The 22,078-nt window shown below is 41.0% G+C and overlaps 1 protein-coding gene across 4 annotated transcripts in view; it reads left to right on the top strand.

The window, feature by feature from the left end:
• adgrl1a (adhesion G protein-coupled receptor L1a) overlaps positions 1 to 22,078 on the top strand; it is a 286,520-nt gene that overhangs the window by 227,381 nt on the left and 37,061 nt on the right. For all 4 annotated transcript variants that reach the window (XM_058050254.1, XM_058050252.1, XM_058050253.1 and 1 more), the window contains 3 exons: positions 8,373 to 8,580; positions 8,674 to 8,938; positions 13,531 to 13,858. In XM_058050254.1, the coding sequence (XP_057906237.1) occupies positions 8,373 to 8,580; positions 8,674 to 8,938; positions 13,531 to 13,858 (801 nt within the window). The remainder of the gene's footprint in view (positions 1 to 8,372; positions 8,581 to 8,673; positions 8,939 to 13,530; positions 13,859 to 22,078) is intronic.

The following is a 22,078-nucleotide window of genomic DNA, read 5'->3' as shown; positions in this document are numbered from 1 at the left end:
ACTTGCAAGTACAGCGGGTTGGGGACCAGGGTTTTAACGCCATTCCCTTTTTTGAGGCACATTTTGAATGGCGCAAAATTGATATCAGGACAGGAAGTTCCACCCTGGATGCTGCAGTGTAGGTGGAGCATCAGCGTTATCAGGTCGCTAATGATACCGCCATTAGGAATGATTGTAACAGTCATGATAACGCCTTTAGAAACTGAATAGAACTAAACAGTAGTATTAGTACAATACTAAAATGTCACTTAAAACCACACTACCGTACTTTCGATGCAACGTCGCAAAAACCCAAGCACTAAGTTATAAACGCTTTTTTGTACAACATGGCTTTCGAGACTATATTGGGTATTGCAGGCAGGAAATCATCAAAGCGTGAGCGGTTGCATTGCACATTCACGCCTTAACGCCCATTAAGTTTACAGCATGGGACACGGGCTACCACACCGCGCTCCATTCTGCCCCCTGCTGTCCACAGGCTGTATCTGCCAGTAACAGGTGCAGGATTCAATTAGAGCAGCAGGGCCGCTCAGCAGTCGGTCCGATGAGCTGCTGCCATCGTCCCGTGAAGGCAAACTGGGCAAAGGCACAGAGCAGATTTAAAAATATCTTACAAAAAAAAAAAAAAAACAGCATATTGGGAGAATTATGGTTTCATTGTGACATGCAGATGAGGAATTTTCTAACACCGCAAGCATCAAGAAATAGCAGAGTACACCGAAATTAAAATCCGGAATTTAGCTCCGAGCGCCTCACCTTTTAATAGTTTTACAAGGCATTTAGAAAATGACTGGCTCTCACACCAGGGAGCTCAGTGTTTTATCCAGTCCCCGGTCCCATTTTTGTGGCGCCGCCTCATATTGACAAGTAGCAGCTGACCTGTGCCTGGGAGAAGGATTACGGAGATGAATAGTCAATTATTACAGCAGCATTTCCCTGGTCCGTGCCGCTTTAAATAGGCATGCTGGAGTGTGATAGCCGAAGCCTGCCTTTTTCTTTTAATCCCTGATAAGGTACGTTAAATTCGCCATCTGGCTAGTTTGCAGGCCAAAATAAGTGTCCTGTCCGTCATCAACACTCATACACGAATTAATCGATTTAATCGTACTGCCTCGCGTAATTCCGCTTGGCTTTTCGAGCTACCCGGGCTCGGATAATCTCAAGATTTCTGCCTAATTCCTAATGCCTGTTACCTAATACTGTAGCCATATTAATGCTTGTACTGTAAGACCATGTTGTGGCGTCCTGCTGCTATAATAACCATTCAATTAGAAGGCGAAAAAGGGAGGGAGGGATAAACAGGAAGGCTGAGGACCGCGGGTCAGAGTTAGAAAACTCTTCCCTTGGGTCTGGGTTGGCTTTGGGAGGTGTGAAACCGAGTATGACACTCAAGCAGCAGCTTAATGTTCTTATGGGGATGCCACTAGCATGCAGGCTAATATCAATTTGGGGCCAAGGCTATGAGGTCAGTGCAATAATGGACTTATTTCAGCAGCCGGTGATTGTTGATGCATAATAACAGCGGCTTGGCTCTTTTTTTTTTGCTTTTCCCGGCGCTAATGATGTGAGCACCCACTCGGTCGGATTTTCACAATTGACTTTCAGTGTCATTAAATCCCGAAGGGCTCATTGTGCACTTCATTAGGTAAACCTGCTAAATCTAATCAGATTGGACGCATCAAAAATAGGCCATTTTGATTCAATAATAATACTTTTTTTCATTTTTACCCATTCCTACGCGAGATGAGTCAGTTGAGGTTGCTCGGATATCTAGTCCGGATAACTATAGTCCAACTAACCCTTAGCTCCGAATGTTGCACTATTACACTCCACAATGTCCACTTTGATGCATCATCTCATTTTCTTGACACAAATGAACACGTATGCTAATTTCAGCTTCAGCTGCCCGCTGTCTCCTCCAGAATACAATCTTTCCGGGAAGAAATACTAAAAAAATAAACAGCTAACTCTTAGCTCCGGATGTTTCAGTACTATAACTCCACAATGTCCACTTTGCTGCATCATCTCATTTTCTTGCCGCCCTCAGTCTCCTCTTGAATAAAAACTTTTTGTGATGGTTTGATATGACGCAAACAGCTTGGGCATGCCCAGCCGGGAAAAAGTCCCCAGGGCAGACCTAGGACACGCTGGAGGGATTATGTCTCACAGCTGGCCTGGGAACGCCTTGGTGTCCTCCCGGTGGGGCTGGAGGAGGTGGTCGGGGACCGGGAAGTCTGGGCTTCCCAACTGTCTCAGTTAGCCCGATTATATATTCATTCGGATTGGCTCTTTTCTTTCGGAATGAGGTGTATACAAAGGTAACATTCTTTCCGTTTGAGCAAATAACGCAAATGGAATTGGAATATTTGGGTCCATGTAAACGTGGCTGTTGTTTCTCACTTAAACTCTGACGGAGAACCCACGGAGAAAACTCATTTTCTGCCACTTTTCCCTGCAATCTTGTCCTTTGGGTCACGACCCCACGCTCATGACCATAGGTGACAGTATCCTAATGTAGCCTGCATCGCATGTAAATAAAGAATAATAGGAGTGTAAAGGTGACTTTAGGGGTGTTATTTAATGTCTACAGGGCTCTAATAATTGTAAAAATCTTATTTTGAAAGTCATAAACAGATTTTTTTATGTGCTAGAAACAAAACTATTCCATTTATTAATATTGAAATATTGACTCCTACTTGGCACTGGGGTCTGGACCCAATTAACCGCAATAAACGAGGGATGACTGTATAATGAAAATGTAATTGCATGGCTCAATATTCAGTACTCAGCATTATGACTACAGTGGTTGCATATCAGTACTCCATTTCATATTGTATTTCATTTGTATTGTTCTTAATTCTACCTGGAGGCGGAGTATTCCTGGCTTTGTTTATGGATCACCTACATGCCCAGGAAGTGCATCACGGTTCTGCGTGCAGTGTTTATTCCTCTTTTATTCCTCACAGTGGATTTATGATTTGTCCTACTTGGATAAGTCTGATAACATCTCGCCCTGTACTGTGTCCACCTGTCTATTATACTCCCGCTGTGTTTGGATCGATGAAGATGATGCCTGATTGTTGCGGGCGAGAGTGACTACTGCCGTTTGGGAAATTTATAGTTCAAATGCCAAAAACTAGACAAATGTTATTCACATTCCTCTGCTTCGTGTTGAGGCTTTTACGTTGCCAGTACCAGGTACAAAGTACTATTTACCACTGCTGGTCACTCATTGGACGAGAAGATTCTGAAATTTTGAGGATACACAGCTAGAAATGACACAAATGATTTTCATGCCGCCCTCAGTCTCCCCTTGAATAAAATCTATAACCTTTCTGTGACAACTAGAAATGACACATATCAATGCATAAATTTAGCTTACCCTTAGCTTGGGCACTGCATCATTATGCGCTATAGTCTCCACTCTGCTGTTGCGCTCCATTTTCATGCCGCCCTCAGTCTCTTGAATATAATTTGCTTACAAATGACACATGCTACTGTTAGCACAGCCTGGTATTCTGCATCGTAGTCCCCACTCCGTTTTCATGCCGCCCTCAGTCTCCTCTTGGATAAAATATATATCCCTTTTGTGACTCATAGAAATTACACTATTAAACACCTTCACTTAACTTACCATTAGCTCTGGACAATGCAGTATTATACTCCACAGTGTCCTTGTCTGTATTCTTGATGCCCTCAGTCTCCTATTGGATAAAATATATATATATATCGATTTTGTGACACATCAAAATGACACCATTAAACACATTCATTTAACTTACCATTAGCTCTGGACAATGCAGTATTATACTCCACAGTGTCCTTGTCCGTATTCTTGATGCCCTCAGTCTCCTCTTGGATAAAATATATATCCTTTTTGTGACGCATCGAAATGACACCATTAAACACAGTCGTTTAAACTTACCATTAGCTCTGGACACTGCAGTATTACACTCCACAGTCTCCAAGTCCGTTTTCTTGACGCCCTCAGTCTCTAGAATAATATTTGCATCAGGACTAATAAGGCAGGACCAGTAATATAATACAATCTCTTTTTAGACCAGACTCCATGCAATATTAACCACATTTGGAGCCCAGCTTGATCCATCACCGTGTGACAAGAGTGTGTACATACATGCCCTGCAGTCTACACATGTGTGCGAGCAGAGATGTGACGGAGCCTCACGTGTGTGCGTACATGTGTTGTATATCGTGTGTGTCCAAATACCCCCGCGGTGTCCAATTAGTTCATAGATGCGTTCAATCACGAGGTGACCAGCAGGTGACTGCTACCTCGAGCCAGAGAGTCGTATTAATCAACTGGCAGAGGGGATGTACCCGTAGTGGGGGGTGGGGTCGTCCTCAGCTGTTTTTTTGTCCTGTAGTGAGTCCAACTCTTTTGTTGTGTGTGAGGATGCCAGGATCACCTGACATGCTTGGTGTCTCATGGCAGAGCTTCTGTGGGTGACCTCCACCTGTAGTGTGCCGTGTGAGTGCTTGACTTGTAATTAGGAAAGGAAACGCGGTGCAGCCAAATTTGTACTTTGATGGCCACAAAGCCGGGGGTGTCCAAACTTTTTCCACCCAGGCCTGCATATTAAAAATCAAAGAATGCGGAGTCAAAGGATGACATTTTTTTAATCAATTGAATCATTGAATTGTTGGTATTCGTTAATTCATTCATTTTCTACCCCTTATCCTCACAAGGGTCACGGGGGCTGCTGGAGCCTATCCCAGCTGTCTTCGAGCGAGAGGCCGGGTACACCCTGGACTGGTGGCCAGCCAATCACAGGGCACATATAGACAAACAACCATTCACACTCATATGCATACCTTTGGACAAATTAAACCTACACAGCATTGACTTCCTGTTCAATGCAAAATAAGAATCAAAAGCACGGCAAATTAGCATAGCTAATATCATTGATTCATTCATTTTCAACCGCTTATCCTCACAAGGGTCGCAGGGGTGCTGGAGCCTATCCCAGCTGTCTTCAGGCAAGAGGCGCAAGAGGCCCTGTGATTGGCTGGACTGGTGGCCAGCCAATCACAGGGCACATATAGACAAACAACCATTCACACTCACATTCATACCTATGGACAATTTGGAGTCGCCAATTAACCTAGCATGTTTTTGGAATGTGGGAGGAAACCGGAGTACCCGGAGAAAACCCACGCAAACTCCACACAGGAATGGTGGAATCGAACTCGGGTCTCCTAGCTGTGTGTCCTGCGTACTAACTACTTGACCGCCAGCCTATTGTTGGTATTTTGACTTGTTATTAGGGAAGTCCGATATTGGCTTTTTTTTGCTGAAAACGGAAATGCCGATATTGTCCAACTCTAAAATTTCCGATACCAATCTAGTTTTTTAATATTGCTTTTATTGTTTTTATTTATTTTCCCCCAGTTTCTTGCTTAATTGTGTTTTTAGAATTTTTGCCAAGGTCCAATAAAAAAAACAGACACGTACCGTAATAAATATTTATATTTATTCTGAACAACACCTGCCACTTTTATATTTATATTGTTATTCCTTATTTGTTTTTTATTCTTTTTCCTTATTTTTTATTTTTACTTTCTACAAAATGCACCGTGGAGTTGCACTAAAATTTCGTTATATGCAATATATATATATATTTACTTTTTATTTTACTAGTCTGTGCAACACTCTGTTTATAAAATTGTTTATAAAATGTGCTATATAAATAAAGTGGATTGGGTTGGAATACAATGACAATAAAGGCGATGATTGGCCCCCACCCGTGGGCTATACATTCAATCATAGGTAATATTTGTAGCTAAACTTTGCCGAATCACTATCATTAGCTGATAACAAACAACTAATCCATGTGTGTGACATTTTACCATGATATAAAATCCACAAAAAAGCCAAAGAACAAACAGAATGTACAGTAATTAGTTACAAATTTGCACTTAAATTAGGATACTTTAAGAGTATAACAACATGCCATTAAAGGGTTTAGTTTTTTAGCGCTGGAAAAATCCCCAAATTGTTATATCGGAGTCCAATAATGAGCCCATTAGTGTTCCTAACTTTTTTTTTTTTTTTTTTTTACTACTCAAGAATCCAATGATTGTAAATATTTAAATAAATCCAACATGTACATCATCAACAAGCTAATGCTGCAAATGAATGATAAAGACAAGCCTTTTTGGGTAACGTAGCTTGTTACTCTTGACTGAGAGCCAAATTGAAGTCCTAATAAAGCCAGCTCCACAATTACCGCACATTTTCCACCCGCGAGCCGAGCGAACACGCAGAGGCCTTTGAGATAAAAGTGCGCAATCAAATAAAAAGTAGGCCGAGATAAATGAGATTAGCGACTACACCTAAGCGAGAAGCGGCGCTGGCGGCCGCTTGCCAGTACGCTCCCATTTATCATGTTCAGACGCGCCGCGACCACAATGCTGATGTCCTACAAATGAGCTTTATTTTAAATCTGATAATGCATCTCATCTCGACTCTACTCCTGCCTATTATCATCCCTCCTATTCTGTGGGTTCCTTCTTTTAAATTACCAACTAACTCTTATCAGAGCCAATCTTTAGCTCCTGTCACACTGCTCGCAAACGCCGGCATTTTTTTTCTCTACCTTTTTCCGTGTTTATACGGAACAGCAACAGTAATGGCAGGCAGTCATTTTCCACCTAGCATCAGGGCCGTAACTGAAAAGGTGAAGTTTAACACATTTGCAGCCAGTCTGTGTGAAATGCACACAGGGATAAATAGCTGTTACGGCTCTGATGCTGTAATTTAGCAGGAATTCTGTGTGAAAGAGTCTTTTGTTGCGTAACCTTCCATCTTTCCAACTCTCTCCTGTTTCATATTCCACGTCCTTTTTCCACTTTCAACACCGCCGATCTTTTACACTGCCTAAAAAAAGAAAAAAAAGACAGCATTTTTCCTGTGTCTCCATAAATAGAAGCAACACAAAGCAGATCTGGCATTTTTCCACCTTTTTCCGTGTTCATGCGGAACAGCAATGGATGGGCAGCCATTTTCCACCTAGCATGAGGGCCGTAACTGAAAAGGTGACGTTTAACACATTCGCAGCCAGTCTGTGTAACATGCACACAGGGATAAATGGCAGATTTACGGCTGTTATGGCTCTGATGCTGTAATATAGCAGGAATTCTGTGCGAAAGAGTCTTTTGTTGTGTAACTTTCCATCTTTCCCACTTTTCCTGTTTCATATTCCACATCCTTTTTCCACTTTCAACACCACCGATCTTTTACACTGCCTAAAAAAATACTGCATTTTTCCCGCGTCTCCATAAATAGAAGCAACAAAGCAGATCTGGCATTTTTCCACCTTTTTCTGTGTTTATGCAGAACAGCAACAACAATGGGGGGGTCAGTCATTTTCCACCTAGCATCAGGGCCGTAACTGAAAAGGTGAAGTTTAACACATTCGCAGCCAGTCTGTGTAAAATGCACACAGGGATAAATAGCTCCTACGGCTCTGATGCTGTAATTTAGCAGGAATTCTGTGCAAAACCGTCTTTTGTTGTGTAACCTTCCATCTTTCCAACTCTCTCCTTTTTCATATTCCACGTCCTTTTTCCACTTTCAACACCGCCGATCTTTTACACTGCCTAAAAAAAGAAAAAAAAAGCCAGCATTTTCCCTGTGTCTCCATAAATAGAAGCAACACAAAGCAGATCTGGCATTTTTCCACCTTTTTCCGTGTTTATGCGATGGGGGGGGGGCAGTCATTTTCCACCAAGCATCAGGGCCGTAACTGAAAAGGTGAAGTTTAACACATTCGCAGCCAGTCTGTGTAAAAGGCACACAGGGATAGATGGCAGATTTACAGCGGTTACGGCTCTGATGCTGTAATTTAGCAGGAATTCTGTGCAAAAGACTCTTTTGTTGTTAACCTTCCATCTTTCCCACTCTCTCCGGTTTCATATTCCACATCTTTTTTCCACTTTCAACACCACCGATCTTTCACATTGCCTAAAAAAAGCCAGCATTTTTCCTGTGTCTCCATAAATAGAAGCAACACAAAGCAGATCTGGCATTTTTCCACCTTCAGATGTAGTTTTCCTGCCTGAGTTGGAAGCATTTGTAGCTGTCGGACATGTGACTGTGGGATAGGAGTTGATAAACAATTGCAGTAATTCTGCGTTGGCTTCTGTGTAAAATGCACAGGTGGATAAATGCCGGATCTGCATTTTTGTCGAATTATACGAAAGAGGCTTTTTTTTAACTTCCTGTCCATCCATTTCTGTCTGTAGTCAGTGTCACTTCCTTGCCATCCTCCTTGTAGTTTAATATTTACCAAATCCGCCACTTCCCCCCCCCCCCCTCCTCTGTTTTTCGACCTCCTCCTTGTGTTCCACAGTCTTTGTATGTCCGGGGACGCTGCTGCGGGTGCAGGCGCCCAGCTCTTTGCAGGAGGCGGAGCACCAAGCAGGGGCATGGTGCAAGGACCCGCTTCAGTCCGGGGACCGCCTCTACGTCATGCCTTGGACCCCCTACCGCACCGACATGCTGTTCGAATATGCCTCCTGGGAGGATTTCAAACAGAATCGAGCCACCACGACGTACAAGTGAGCATCAAACAGCTCCTGTATCGATTTTAGTTCGAGACGGCGACGTCCCGCTGAGCCCGATGATCGGTTCGGTTTCTCACCTCTCCGCAGGTTGCCAAACAGAGTCGACGGCACAGGTTTCGTGGTATACGACGGCGCCGTCTTTTACAACAAGGAGCGCACACGAAACATTGTGAAGTACGACCTTCGCACGCGCATCAAGAGCGGCGAAGCTATCATCACCAACGCCAACTATCACGACACGTCTCCTTACCGCTGGGGCGGCAAGTCCGATATCGATCTCGCCGTGGATGAGAACGGCCTGTGGGTGATCTACGCCACCGAGTCCAACAACGGGCGACTGGTGGTCAGCCAGGTGGGTGAGCAGCGAGGATTAAACATGCAGGAGTGGATTAGGTTGGAATCTCGTTTTAATAAAAGGCGGCAGGTTAAATGTCGGCGGTGAGATTACACGGCGCAATCACAGGGCAGGGAATTAGGGAAAAGTTCCAATATTTCTTTAATCTTGCTTTGTTGCATTGGAGCTGCATCGTTTTTTTTTTTGTTTTTTTTTTGTTTTTAAACCCATCAGTGTTTTGATTTGATCACGCAACTTCCTTTTAATCTTTGGCCTCACCTTCAAATTAAATTCCTACCTACGTTTCTAACGAAGCGGCACCACGGCAATAAGCCGTTACGTTAATCATCCAGGAATTGTTTGTTTTCTGCTGACTCGCTTTATTTGTCACGCTCATTCCGATGTTACATTATGCCTACGCACGCTCTTTGACGCTACATTAAGCACACTCGGCCCACAAGATACATACATATAGTTAGAATTTATGGGCAAATTTCATCAGCAGACATCAATTGCTGATTAATACGTGCAGCTTTCATACAAAACTTTACTACATGGATTGAAATTTGACCTTATTTAGAGGTTAATGGTCATGCAGATTCATTTTTAAACGTTCAGGGGGTACGAAGCATCCGACTGATTTTGTTTAACGGTCGACTGTATTGCACAGGGGTGTCCAAAGTGCGGCCGGGGGGCCATTTGGAGCCTGCAGCTGTTTTCTTATACAGCTAAACAGGAACATTTTGGGGAAAAAGTGTAGTAATTTTGAGGGGAAAAAAAGTCCCAATTTTACAACAATAAAGCAAATAAACAAATAATAAATAAACAAATAAATAAAATAAAATAATCAGAAATAAATAATAAATAAAGAAAAAAGTCCAAATTTTACAACAATAAATATAAATAATAAATAAAAAAATAATAAATACATAAAAATAATAATTAATAAATAAATAGAGTAAAGAAAAAAACTTTAATATTTAGAAAAATATATTTTGTAAGCATGAAGTTGAAATGTTAAAAGGAAAAAATGGCTTTTTGTTCAATTTGAGAAACAATAACGATGCAACATTTGGAAAATTAGTTTGGAAGTTTCAACTTACTACGCAAAAATGACAAGAATGAAATCACAATATTTGGGGATAAAGTCATAAATAAATAAAATAATAAATAAATAAAATATTAATAAATAAATAAATGAATAGAGTAAAGTAAAAAGTCCCAATTTTACAACAATAAAGTTATAATATTATGAAAAATATATTTTGTAAGCATTAAGTTGAAATGTTAAAGGGAAAAAAAAGCTTTTTGTTCAATTTGAGAAACAATAACGATGCAACATTTGGAAGATTAGTTTGTTAGTTTCAACGTACTATACAAAAATGACAAGAATGAAATCAAAATATTTGGGGATAAAGTCATAATAGCATGAGAAAATGTTTTTTCTTTCTCAATAAAAAGCATTTTTAAGAGAAGAAAATTGGGAAAAAGTGTATGGTGAGGAGAAAAATGTGATATTAATAATACTATCTATCACCTATAACACAAGGCTTCAAATTGAGGCTGTTTTTTATATATACTATTACTATTTTTTTTATATTAAATATCACTTGGGTTGGTTTTCAAAAATTAAAATATCAAAGTAGCCCCCGCAGCCTTCGATTTTTCAGTATGCAGCCCGCGGTGGAGAAAGTTAGGGCACCCCTGCTTTAGTAGATAATAACACTTTTTGTAATGGTTGACCTCAAACATTTTTGGTATTTTGTGCTCAGTCAAAGCAAGAAGATTTTATCATCCAATTTGCATAATTGACCGTGATGCATGTTGAAGACTGAAAAGTGAGCAAAAAAAACAAAACATGAAAAGCAGAACAAATATGTTTCCAATAAGAAAGAACTTTCTTCTGTTGCTGTGTTTGTTGTTTTTGTTATGTTTTAAAAAAGATGCTTTTAGATGAGGATTAATATGCGCTTTCAATAAGTGTCCAATAACACAAAAAAAGTCACTGGATTTGTCCTTCTTTGCCTTTTTGCAAAAGTGTATCCACGGGAGTGTGATTACTTGGTGTATTTATGGTGTGGGATAGAGTACAGCAGGTTACCCAGCATGCCTTGCGGTCTGTAGAGAAGTGTGTACACACTTTACATTGATATCATTTGTAAGGTATGTGTTCCATCGGCCTTTGTTGTTATTGTGCTCCATATTATGCATACAGCTGCAATATAGTCCCGTTATAATGTGTTTATGAGCAATCTATTTGCTATATCTTCTCCTTTAAGTAGGGACTATTTTAAGTACAAGAGCAAAAAACTCTTCTGATTTTGTAATGGTGAAAAGACGAGAGGGCCAGGATAGATGAGGTCAAAGGTTAAATGTGTCAGCATTCATTTGTATTCCTCTTCCTCAAGCTTTTAGATGTTTTTTTGTTGTTTTTTTTAAAGCTCTTAAATATGTGAGTGCTACTCTTCACCTCTTTCAAATTCAAGCTTTTAGCGATTTTTTTTGTATGTGTTTTCCGGCCACAAGAAAGTCAAAGTCAAAAGTATTTTATATTCTCCTTCCAACCTCAAGCAGACTTCATAATATTCACATGCATCAGTCACACTTCATCTTATTTTGAGGTTTTTGTTTGTGGACTCTTGGAAGGAACCCATAGAACTCTTAAGAGTGGAGGGCTGAACTCTGCTAAACAAAACTCTCATGGTCGCTACATGACGTCATGTGCCTCTTTTTTCATGGTCCAGGGGTGCTATTATGCACCGTTACAGTATGGCTGTGTTCGAAACCGCATACTTACCTACTACTCATAGTAACTCTTTGAGTATGCAGTGTGTGAGAAGTTCCCGTATGTGTACTGCATTCGCTAGAAATGTTGAGTATGTATCATCAGCTTACAACTCGCACTCAAATTACCCAGGATGCAATGCAATGTGATGTCACCGCGGAAAAAAAAAAAGTCTGAATACTGGATACTGAATACTGGAGCAGGATCGATCAAACGGCGGTGTCATGCAGGATATATTGCGAGTTGATTCGCTTCTTGTTTTCAAAGTAAAAGCAGTGATTTATCACTTTGGGTTTTTTTGTATGAGAAAAGAAAGGTGGTGTTTTATTTTGTGTTGTGTTTACTTTGGCTAGCTTAAATTTTGCAGAATTCGCCTGAATGAAATTCTAAACGGTTGGTATTTGGACAAATAAATGGCACACTCGGGATCTGAACGGCCACTTCTTCGCTTGAATTAAAAAAAAAAAATCTTAATAAAGTGTATGTATTGAAGGAAATCTCGACCTCCCTTACTTCGAGGCGATCTCCTTGTAGGTGTCAAATTGAGGATATGGGCAGACTAAATAACCAAACCGGTATATGAAAGTATATATGAGAGTATTTATTCCTGATACAAACAATATCTAATACAGACGTCCAGGCTGTATTGCATTCCCTGTATACCAACAGTAAGTTGGGTCTTAGTACAGCGCAGCTGCAAAAAGCACTCTTGTCAGCAAGGACGATGCCAGGACGTCTGGAAAGTTCTGCCATTTCTTGTGCTGTAAACAAGCCATATCATACATACCAGATATGGTCATCACTCTAGTTTTCTTGTGTGTGTGTGGTGACAAGGGTCACACTAAGTTTGTCAGTACTTGTGAAACTATGTGTTTGTATTTAACTGTGTTTAAGCTATGCGCTGCATCGCGTACTAAAAAACATCTTGCTAAACTATGTACTTTATTTTAACTTTATTGTTAGCTAGCCAAAATATGAGCAAATACCTTCAGTATTTAAAGAGTTTAGAGCTAAAGTGAAATCAGCTTCAGCCTGTCGTTTTCATCTCGGGTAGGAGCGCAATGCATTGTGGGTTATCATGTAGTACGCTGTACTGTAAACGCTTTGCATACTGTCTGATGGATTGGGTATGCAGTATGGAGTGTGGATAGTATGGACATGGAAGTATATTGTACGGTTTCGAACACAGCCACTATTAATTAATGGTAATGGTTTAATTTTATTTGAACATGCATCAGATTACAATTGAATGCATCACATAATCAGTTCACAGTTCCACATGTCCAAAAGGAGTAGGAAGAAGCAAAGCTTATTAAATCCTACCCCTCCATCTGGTACTTTTACAATCAGTAACTGTTACATTTGTTCACTTCCTGCTTTCCATAATACAGTTTAAGGTTTTTTTTTGTTTTGTTTTTTTTTATTTTTAAATTTTGTAATTGTTTGTCCCGTACCGAAGTACGAGGTGATATGACCATCCAATGACATAATGGGTACCATAGTAAGTGTCAATATAGTGATATGTATAGCACATCATGACTGGTTAACTGATTAACTAATTAATTAACTAGATTAATTAATAAATCTTAGCTTTCGCAACACTTCTTTGGTTGCTGCACAGCCGTACGAGCATCCGTTTTTTTTATTCCGGGCCTTTTTCCAGGCACAATTTCAACTCATTTGCCTCAAATGTTGTTCCATGCCAGAATAAGAGCCCTATTGATTTTTCAATCCAAAATGCTTGACCCACTATGGATGTCGTTAACATCCTTAATAGCTATGACCTACATCACATTGACATTGTTTTTATGGCTCCGTCCTTCAGGTGAATCCCTACACACTTCGCTTCGAGGGCACCTGGGAGACCAGCTTTGACAAGCGAGTGGCATCCAACGCCTTCATGGCGTGCGGCGTGCTCTACGCCGTGCGCTCGGTCTACCAGGACGACGACAGCGAGGCGGGCGGGGACCTCCTGATGTATGCGTACAACACCAACCACGGCCGTGAGGAACCTGTCAACATCGCTTTCCCCAACCCGTACCAGTACATCTCCTCCGTGGATTACAACCCCCGAGACAACCAGCTCTATGTGTGGAACAATTACAATGTACTGCGTTACCCGCTGGAGTTCGGACCGCCGGACCCCACCACGGGTAGGAACATCTCATTTGTCACAGCGTAATAAAGTACAAATTAGCAAGATAAACCTCTTAGAGACCCGACATGGTCGTAAAAGCAATCTAGAAGTGATGGTGCACTATTAAAAGTTGACACTCCATATAAAAGGAATGCTCTTGACTGTGACTGCAAATTTTCGTAATGGAACGTAGCCCACAGTTGCCTTCAGTTTAAATTTATTGGCGATATCCTAGCCACTTTTATTGGATCATTTTCCATCCTTTTTTTTTTTTTTTATTGATTTTGCTGAAAATTCTGTATTCCCGTTTGATGGTGCAGGTGTACCTAATGTTGTGACCGGGTAGCGTCCCCTATTTAGTTGATGCCAGCAACTCCCCACTAAGCTTTTTCAAACAGACATCTGGCCGCATGCAAATCTGCAGCTGCTCTCTTCTTGCGTGTTGATAGGAAGCGAGTGCTCGCTGTGGTGGATAATGAAAAAGTCACGGCAAAGTGATAAAGGGGGGGAAGGGGGGGACGCGGCGTCTTGGCAGTCCATCAGGATAAGACGAAGAGGAAGGTTTTGGCGGCGCTGGAGCCACATGAAGGGGTCTTCTCTGGTTTGTGCCCCGGAGAGAGGCAGATGTGCCGATGGGCGGCTGCGTTTGATCATTCAGGATTTTTGCAGTTGTGATGTGCCGGCTTTTATCTTCACATTAGGTCTTGTTGTTAGCGATGGCGACCGTACATTTGATCAATTATTTACTTGTGCCTGACTTGTGATGATGGTGACGCCTTCTTTCCCTCACCATCTCCTCCTCCTCCCCCTCCCGCCGCCTGCGCTCTCAGGAGATGACGCTTTGAAGGGCTCCGAAAAGTATTTGTAACCCCAATTAGCGGTGGCCCCCACTTTCAAAAGCACTATTTTAAATTCTCTTTGCAACCTCGTCATTTTCACTTACATGTGTCACATTTCATCTTGTTTTCAGCTTTTTGTTAGTGGAGTCTTGAATGGAATCCATGCCATTGTAATGTGGGAAGGATGAAGTCTTTCACTTTCAATTTCTTAGTCGCTCCACAGCGTTGTGTGCCTCCAATTTTATGTTCCCGGGGAGCTATGCACCTTTAGATTGTATTTTTCTTTGTGTGCCTCTGCCTAATTTTTGTCATTTCAATAATATGCTCAGATGAATGAGTATTAGCTTTCCTTTGTGGTCGCTCCACAGCGTTGTGTGCCTCCAATTTTATGTTCCTGGTGAGCTATGTACCTTTAGATTGTATTTTTCTTCGTCTGCCTTTGCCTAATTTTGTCATTTCAATAGTATGCTCCGATGAATGAGTAATAGCGTTCCTTTGTGGTCGCTCCACAGCGTTGTGTGCCTCCAATTTTATGTTCCTGGGGAGCTATGCACCTTTAGATTGTATTTTTTTTCGTCCGCCTTTGCCTAATTGTGTCATTCCAATAATATGCTCCGATGAATGAGTATTAGCATTCCTTTGTGGTCGCTCCACAGTGTTGTGTGCCTCCAATTTTATGTTCCTGGGGAGCTATCCACCTTTAGATTGTATTTTTCTTTGTCTGCCTGTGCCTAGTTTTAGGCTTAGTATTAGCTTTCCTTTGTGGTCGCTCCACAGCATTGTGTGTGTTCATTTTTATTATCCTAAGAGGTGCCTACTTTTCGATGTATTTGGCTTATTTTACTAATTCTTCACCTTTGCTTCAATTTTCTAGTTAATACTTTAGTTTTTTGGTCGCTCCACAGCATTGTGTGCTTCTATGTTAACTGGAGCTACTTGCCGTAACATAATGACTCTGTCTTTGCCTAGTTCTTGCATTTTGTTAGCATTTTCTCGGTAATAGTGTCGTAAGTATTAGTCTATGATATCGCTCCACAGCGTTGTGTGTGCCCCCAATTTTATGTTCCTGGGGAGCTGTCCACCTTTAGATTGTATTTTTCTTCGTCTGCCTCTGCCTAGATTTTGTCATTTCAATAATATGCGCCAATGAATGAGTATTAGCTATCCTTTGTGGTCGCTCCACAGCATTGTGTGCGTTCATTTTTATTGTCCTAAGATAATAAAATTAAATTATATATTATCCTAAGTGCCTAATTTTAACACATTTTTCACCTTTGTCTAGATTTTCTGCATAATACTTTAGTTTTGTGGTCCCTCCACAGCATTGTGTGCTTCTATGTTCACTAGAGCTACTTGGCTTAAGATACTGAATCTGTCTTTGCCTAGTTCTTGCGGTTTGTTAGCATTGTCTTGGTAATAGGATCAGAAGTATTGGTCTACGATCTCGCTCCACAGCGTTGTGTGCCTCCAATTTTATGTTCCTGGAGAGCTAGTATGCACCTTCAGATTGTATATTCTGCGTCTGCCTCTGCCTAGTTTTTGTCATTTCAATAATATGCTCCACTGAATGAGTATTAGCGTTCCTTTGTGGTCGCTCCACAGCATTGTGTGTGTTCATTTTTATTATCCTAAGAGCTGCCTATTTTAGGTGTATTGGGCTTATTTGACTAATTCTTCACCTTTGCCTAGATTTTCTAGATAATACTTTAGTTTATGTGGTCCCTCCACAGCATTGTGTGCTTCTATGTTCACGAGAGCTACTTGGCTCTAGTTCTTGCAGTTTGTTAGCATTTTCTCTGTAATAGTATCAGAAGTATCAGTCTACGATCTCACGTCACAGCATTGTGTGCCTACATTTTTCTCTCCCAATGAATTATGCACCTTCATATTTCTTCTTTTTTGTCCGCCTCTGCCAGCCTCACCGGTTCTTGTCATTTCTCAGCATTTTCTCAATAATGATCTCGAACAAGTCTTTGTGTTCCATCCACCTTCTTAGTCAATCCGCAGTGTTGTGTGTGTCCATGTTTATTTTCCTGGGAGCTACTTGTTTTCAGAGTCTTGTTCTACCTAGTCTGCTTTTTCCTAGTTCTTGCAGTTTCTTCAAATGTTGTCAACATCGGGTGAATAAGTCTATGATCTCGCTCCACAGTGTTGTGTGTTTATGTTCCTGGGAAGTACTTGTTTTGCTGAGTCAGCCTTTTTCCTACTTCTTGCAATTTCTCCACATTGCCTTGATAATAGTATTAGATGAATGAATATATGCTCTTGCTCCTGTGATGGGAAAATTTATATTTCACAGGTATAACTTAGGTTACACATTGTGTGAATTACTTTATGGCCTTTTGAAGAGCTTCGACATTTGCATCCGAGCACATCCTGCTGTCCCTTCAAAGATGGTGGCACAGCAGGAGGCTATCTGTAACCTGGGGTTAGAGGCAGTGTCGGAGGAGGTCATTCTTTGATCAAAGCTCTACCTTCATGGGACAAGGGGACATCAAGAGGTCCCACCAAATGGTTGACCCTAGGAGGTTATCTCGCATGGGTGTGACAAACCGTGCCAGAAGAATGGGTGTGAAGGCTAACCCCCATACATGAGGATGGCATCGGGGGAGTGACCAGAATGTCTCTTTTCTCTTGTAATGTAATTCATTTGCATGCTATGGAGTATAAAAGTTCCCGCCAAGAGACCACTCTTGGCCAGACACCTACAGACCGCCATGCATACTGTGTGTTGTCTGACCCCTTTGTTTTGCAAAGGTAATAAAAACTGCCAGAGCTATGTATTTATTTCAGGCATTCTCTATCCTACTTAGGATGATAGAAATTTTTTCCACAACAATTTGGTGTCAGAAGTGGGATTCCTTGGCTGATTGGATCTGGATCTGTGGCGGACAGCGACTGATCATCCTGGAATTAATTTTTTCCTCCAGCCTCTCTGTCATTGACATTCAGAGATTTTGAGGGCTGCCCGTCCAGGACTCCAGACCATCACCACTGGAATCTCTTATCAGAGTGGAACAACGTCTTGTACACGGTGAGAATGCTGAAATGAATGCTGGTCTGGCATTAGGTAACAATATACTCATAATATTTCCCATATGTACATTTGGTCACGTGTCACTGCAGGGCTGGCTGGTTGGGAAAAGGCTCAACACCGCTGCAGTGGCATATATCAGCAGGTAGAAGCTGAAATTAATGAGCAAAATTTGTCAATGGGTATGTTGAATCTGAAACCAGTTTTCAGAATTCAGCCATGCTCATGGACATACCTGCCATTCAATTTCAGGGTTGAGTACCGCTGTTAGGCAGGTAGAAGCTGAAATTAATGCTCAAAACTTGTCGATGGGTATGTCAAGGCTGAAACCAGTTTTCAGATTTTGGCCATGCTCATAGACATACCTGACATTGAATTTCAGGGTTGAGTACCGCCAAAGGGCAGGTAGAAGCTGAAATTAATGCTCAAAATTTGTCGATGGGTATGTCGAAGCTGAAACCAGTTTTCAGATTTCGGCCATGCTCATAGACATACTTGACATTGAATTTCAGGGTTGAGTACCGCCAAAGGGCAGGTAGAAGCTGAAATTAATGCGCAAAATTTGTCGATGGGTATGTTGAGGCTGAAACCAGCTTTCAGAATTCAGCCATGCTCATAGACATACCTGCCATTCAATTTCAGGGTTGAGTACCGCCAATGGGTAGGTAGAAGCTGACGTTAATTTATATTGACCTTCAGGATTGAGTACCACCAATGGGTAGGTAGAAGCTGACGTTAATTTATATTGACCTTCAGGATTGAGTACCACCTTAAGCTTTTCCAATTGTAGCAGGAAACAATTAGGATTCGGGGCGACGGCCTCGTCTATGGGTAACTGTGCACAGGCAGTGACATTTGTAAATATGGGAAATCTGGTAAACAAGCAACTATAAGTAAAGAAAAAAAAAATGGGGAAAGCATGCATAAAAAACACTAATATGGGGAACTTTTGAGAAAAAGAGGAGTGAGTTTTATATGAACAAGAGAAAGTGAGTTAAACAAAATAGAACAAAACAAAATAAGTGAGATTTTTGTTGGGAAAAATGGTGATAAGGGAAAACATCACATTGCATTGTTTAAAAGAAAAATATTATTTGAGAGAAAATCAAAGAGCATTCAAGAATTGTGTTTAGAGCATGGACTCTTTGAAAAAAAAAAAAAAAAAAAATGAAAAAGGCTAAAAACCATTGAGAGCAGAGAGCACTGCTTGCAACTAAGACTTGTAATGATGATCGTTACATAGATGATGAAGATCTGCAACACACACTGACATGAAAAGAACAGACAAGACTTCTCAGAATATGTCTTCCTTCTCTTTCTCCTACAGTGCCTCAGTGTCTCAGAGTGGACCATGATCTTGATCGCACACCTCCACCCTTGCTCTGCCAACAACCTGACAACAACATCCTGATGCAACAACAGGCACGATGAGTCCAATATCATCAGCCATGCCGTTATGTCCAGTGTCATCTTCACCAAGACCTGAAGAAGATCCATCACATGAGCTGTGTTCTAACTGCAAATGATCCCTTCCAGACATGTATTGTCACTCGTATCCAAACGAATGCTTAGGAAGTATCCTGTGACTGACGGTGGAGACCATGAGTGGGACAATGGTGTAAGGAAGGCGTGCGGGGAGGCCATAACAGCCCTGCTTGTGTTTAGTGAAGTTGTCCCACTTTCCCTGACAACTGAAGAGTTCTGAAGACGTTTGCTGACATGGTGTTCACGGTGACGACAATCACATCACCAGCCACTAAAACAGAATGTGACCGACTTAGAACTGGATGGATCACACTTTTGACCGGATGGATCACACCTTTGATGCAAGGACAAGCCAAGCACCAGAATCCATGGGTGGCACCAAATGGCCACCTGCAAGGAGGACATCCAGAGGAGAGACTGGAACAGCAATATGACCCTGGCATGTGCAGCAAAAGGAGACTTTGGACCAAAGACTTGATGGAGGACTTTCTTAACAAACATGGTGGAAAGAAGCAAGGAGGTGGGGCGTGATGGGATCATGGCTACTCTGACTCATCTGATGCCAAGGATGATACTGAAGTTGACAGTAACACACACACACACATACACATCTACATGCTCTGTCCTTTTCTTCCTTTTGTTTAGAGTCTTGGCTTAAATCAGCCCCTCTTGCTGATAACTATGTAGGATATGATCTACTTCTCTCTTTTAGAATATGCTATAAGACGACTTAGTAAGGTCATTTCTTTTCCTTTCGACTCTGATGAAACACACTCACTAAGAGTGACAAATTCCTAACCTCTCCAAAGTTGAATGGCAATTATGTTGACTTTGTTGGCCAATCAGGTGAAGTGGACCAAAGACAAGTCACCATTGGATTTTCTGTTTAAGAGAAAATTCAACTTCAAAAATTAAGTTTGTTGGCATATGGTGCAAAGGACCAAATGGCCTATTTTCTAATTCAGATGGAGGTGAAGGTGTAAAAACTGACCCTGATGTTCACACTTTGGTGAAGCAAGAGGCCAATCAGCTGTATGCATATCAAAGGAAGATGCAAACTGTTGACATGAGTGCTCAACTGGTGGAGGAGGTTAAGAATGTACTTTCTCACACGCACGCATACATACACACACACACACACAATTAATGCAAATTGATGCTCTGCAAGGTCTTCAATGCACATCATACCTTTCTATGGTGATGAGAAATTTGATAAAAGATATTGACATAGGGATAGCTGTTAGGGGAATGTTTATCTCACAAATATTTTGTCCTGGGCATAAGTGCTGCCTTGATGCACATTTGGGTTACTCAGGTACCGTTTTTTTGACGTCAATGATTCCATTCCTCTTGGGTCTCTATCTAAAAGAGACACAGTGACAAATGGAATAATGTGGGCCTTTTTTGTACAAGCATGCTATTTTACATTTGATTGGGAATGCAAAAACAATTTGTTAATTTATTACAGTCCGCAATTGGATTTTTTGAAAAGTGTTTTCGGCAAAAATACACTCAGAAAGGACTGTCCAGCTGGTTTTTCATTTTTGTGTTGTCTTGTTTGTCTGTGTGAGTGTGAATGTGAGGCTGAAGCCATTCTTGACCATCACTTTGGGAAATACAGAACAAACCCAATGATTAGTTTACTAATAGACGCATGCAAAGAACATATTAGGCTGTTCTGCTCTTTTAGCATCAATAGGCATAAATTAAATCTGCTAAAATGTATAGTTCATTCAGAGTATGCAGAACCTTCATCTAAAAATTAGCTATTCCGAAAAAGGCCTTGTAAATTAGAACAATCCGACTTTCAAAGGAACTTGGACCTTTTAAGTGTTGCAAATGACATCCTGACATGACGACTATGAGTGCGACACACTGACAGCAGGGTTCTTCATGGGGGACAGTGGACTGTGACAAAAATTTTAATTGACTGAAATTTAAATGTGTTAATTGTTCTTTCAGGGTTGTTCTTGTGTTGTGGGAAGACATAAACTACTATGAACTATTCCAGCCTAACCTTCATTGTTCCACAATAGGAAAGCACATTCTCCTGGGGGAGGAGAAGACATGTCATATATGGCCGAAACGTGACATCTTTTTTGTTGAAAACTGTTTAACAGTACTAACATGTACTAACACTGTAACACTTGAAGTCATTCACACACTTGGCAGGGTGTGTCATCGTTTTAACTTCAGTTTGTTCCACAGGACACTTCTTCAGGATCCAGAGTTTGAATTGTTGAACTTTGTTTGATGTGTCCTGCTTCACAGATTACTGTTTGCAGATGTATAAAAAGATAACCATCATTTGATTTTACAGGGAACTGCCAATGCTTTTGGAAGTTGACACATGGGAAGTACATGTGTCAAAAGGGGGGAGATTGTCATTTTGTTGAATAATCATTGTTAACAATTGGACATGATATATTTTTTTTGCTAGAATTGGTTTCTCCAAAACCAAAGTGAGTGAAACAAAGGTAGGTATGAGTTCTAACATTAGAGGTTGATAATGATCAGTGATCAGCAGTGGCATTGACACTCCATTGATTGTACAACACGCTGAAGACTTTGGTAAGTTACTGTATCTTGTTTTTTCTTTACTATACTACTGTATTTGGTACTTTGCCTTCCATAGTGCCAATGGTCATGCTAATGAGAGCAAATGGTTCATTGAAACCCAAATTTCCAGCTGTGAGCAAGGAACACTACTACAGTGTGACAATGTCCATCTTAATGCAAATTCAGACCAGATGGTGTGTTGGTTTAAATTCAGTGAAACCTTGTGTTGTTTGGCAAAAACTTAAATGCAGAGCTGGATGTTAAAATTAAAGTTAAAATAGATATTGGTGGCATGATGGCAGAGTGGTTAGCACTGCTG

The sequence above is a fragment of the Doryrhamphus excisus genome, chromosome 15, assembly GCF_030265055.1.
Source record: "Doryrhamphus excisus isolate RoL2022-K1 chromosome 15, RoL_Dexc_1.0, whole genome shotgun sequence".
In the NCBI taxonomy this organism is placed as follows: Eukaryota; Metazoa; Chordata; class Actinopteri; order Syngnathiformes; family Syngnathidae; genus Doryrhamphus; species Doryrhamphus excisus.
The sequence above is the reverse complement of the archived record's forward strand: the minus strand, read 5'-3'. Positions and strand labels throughout refer to the sequence as shown.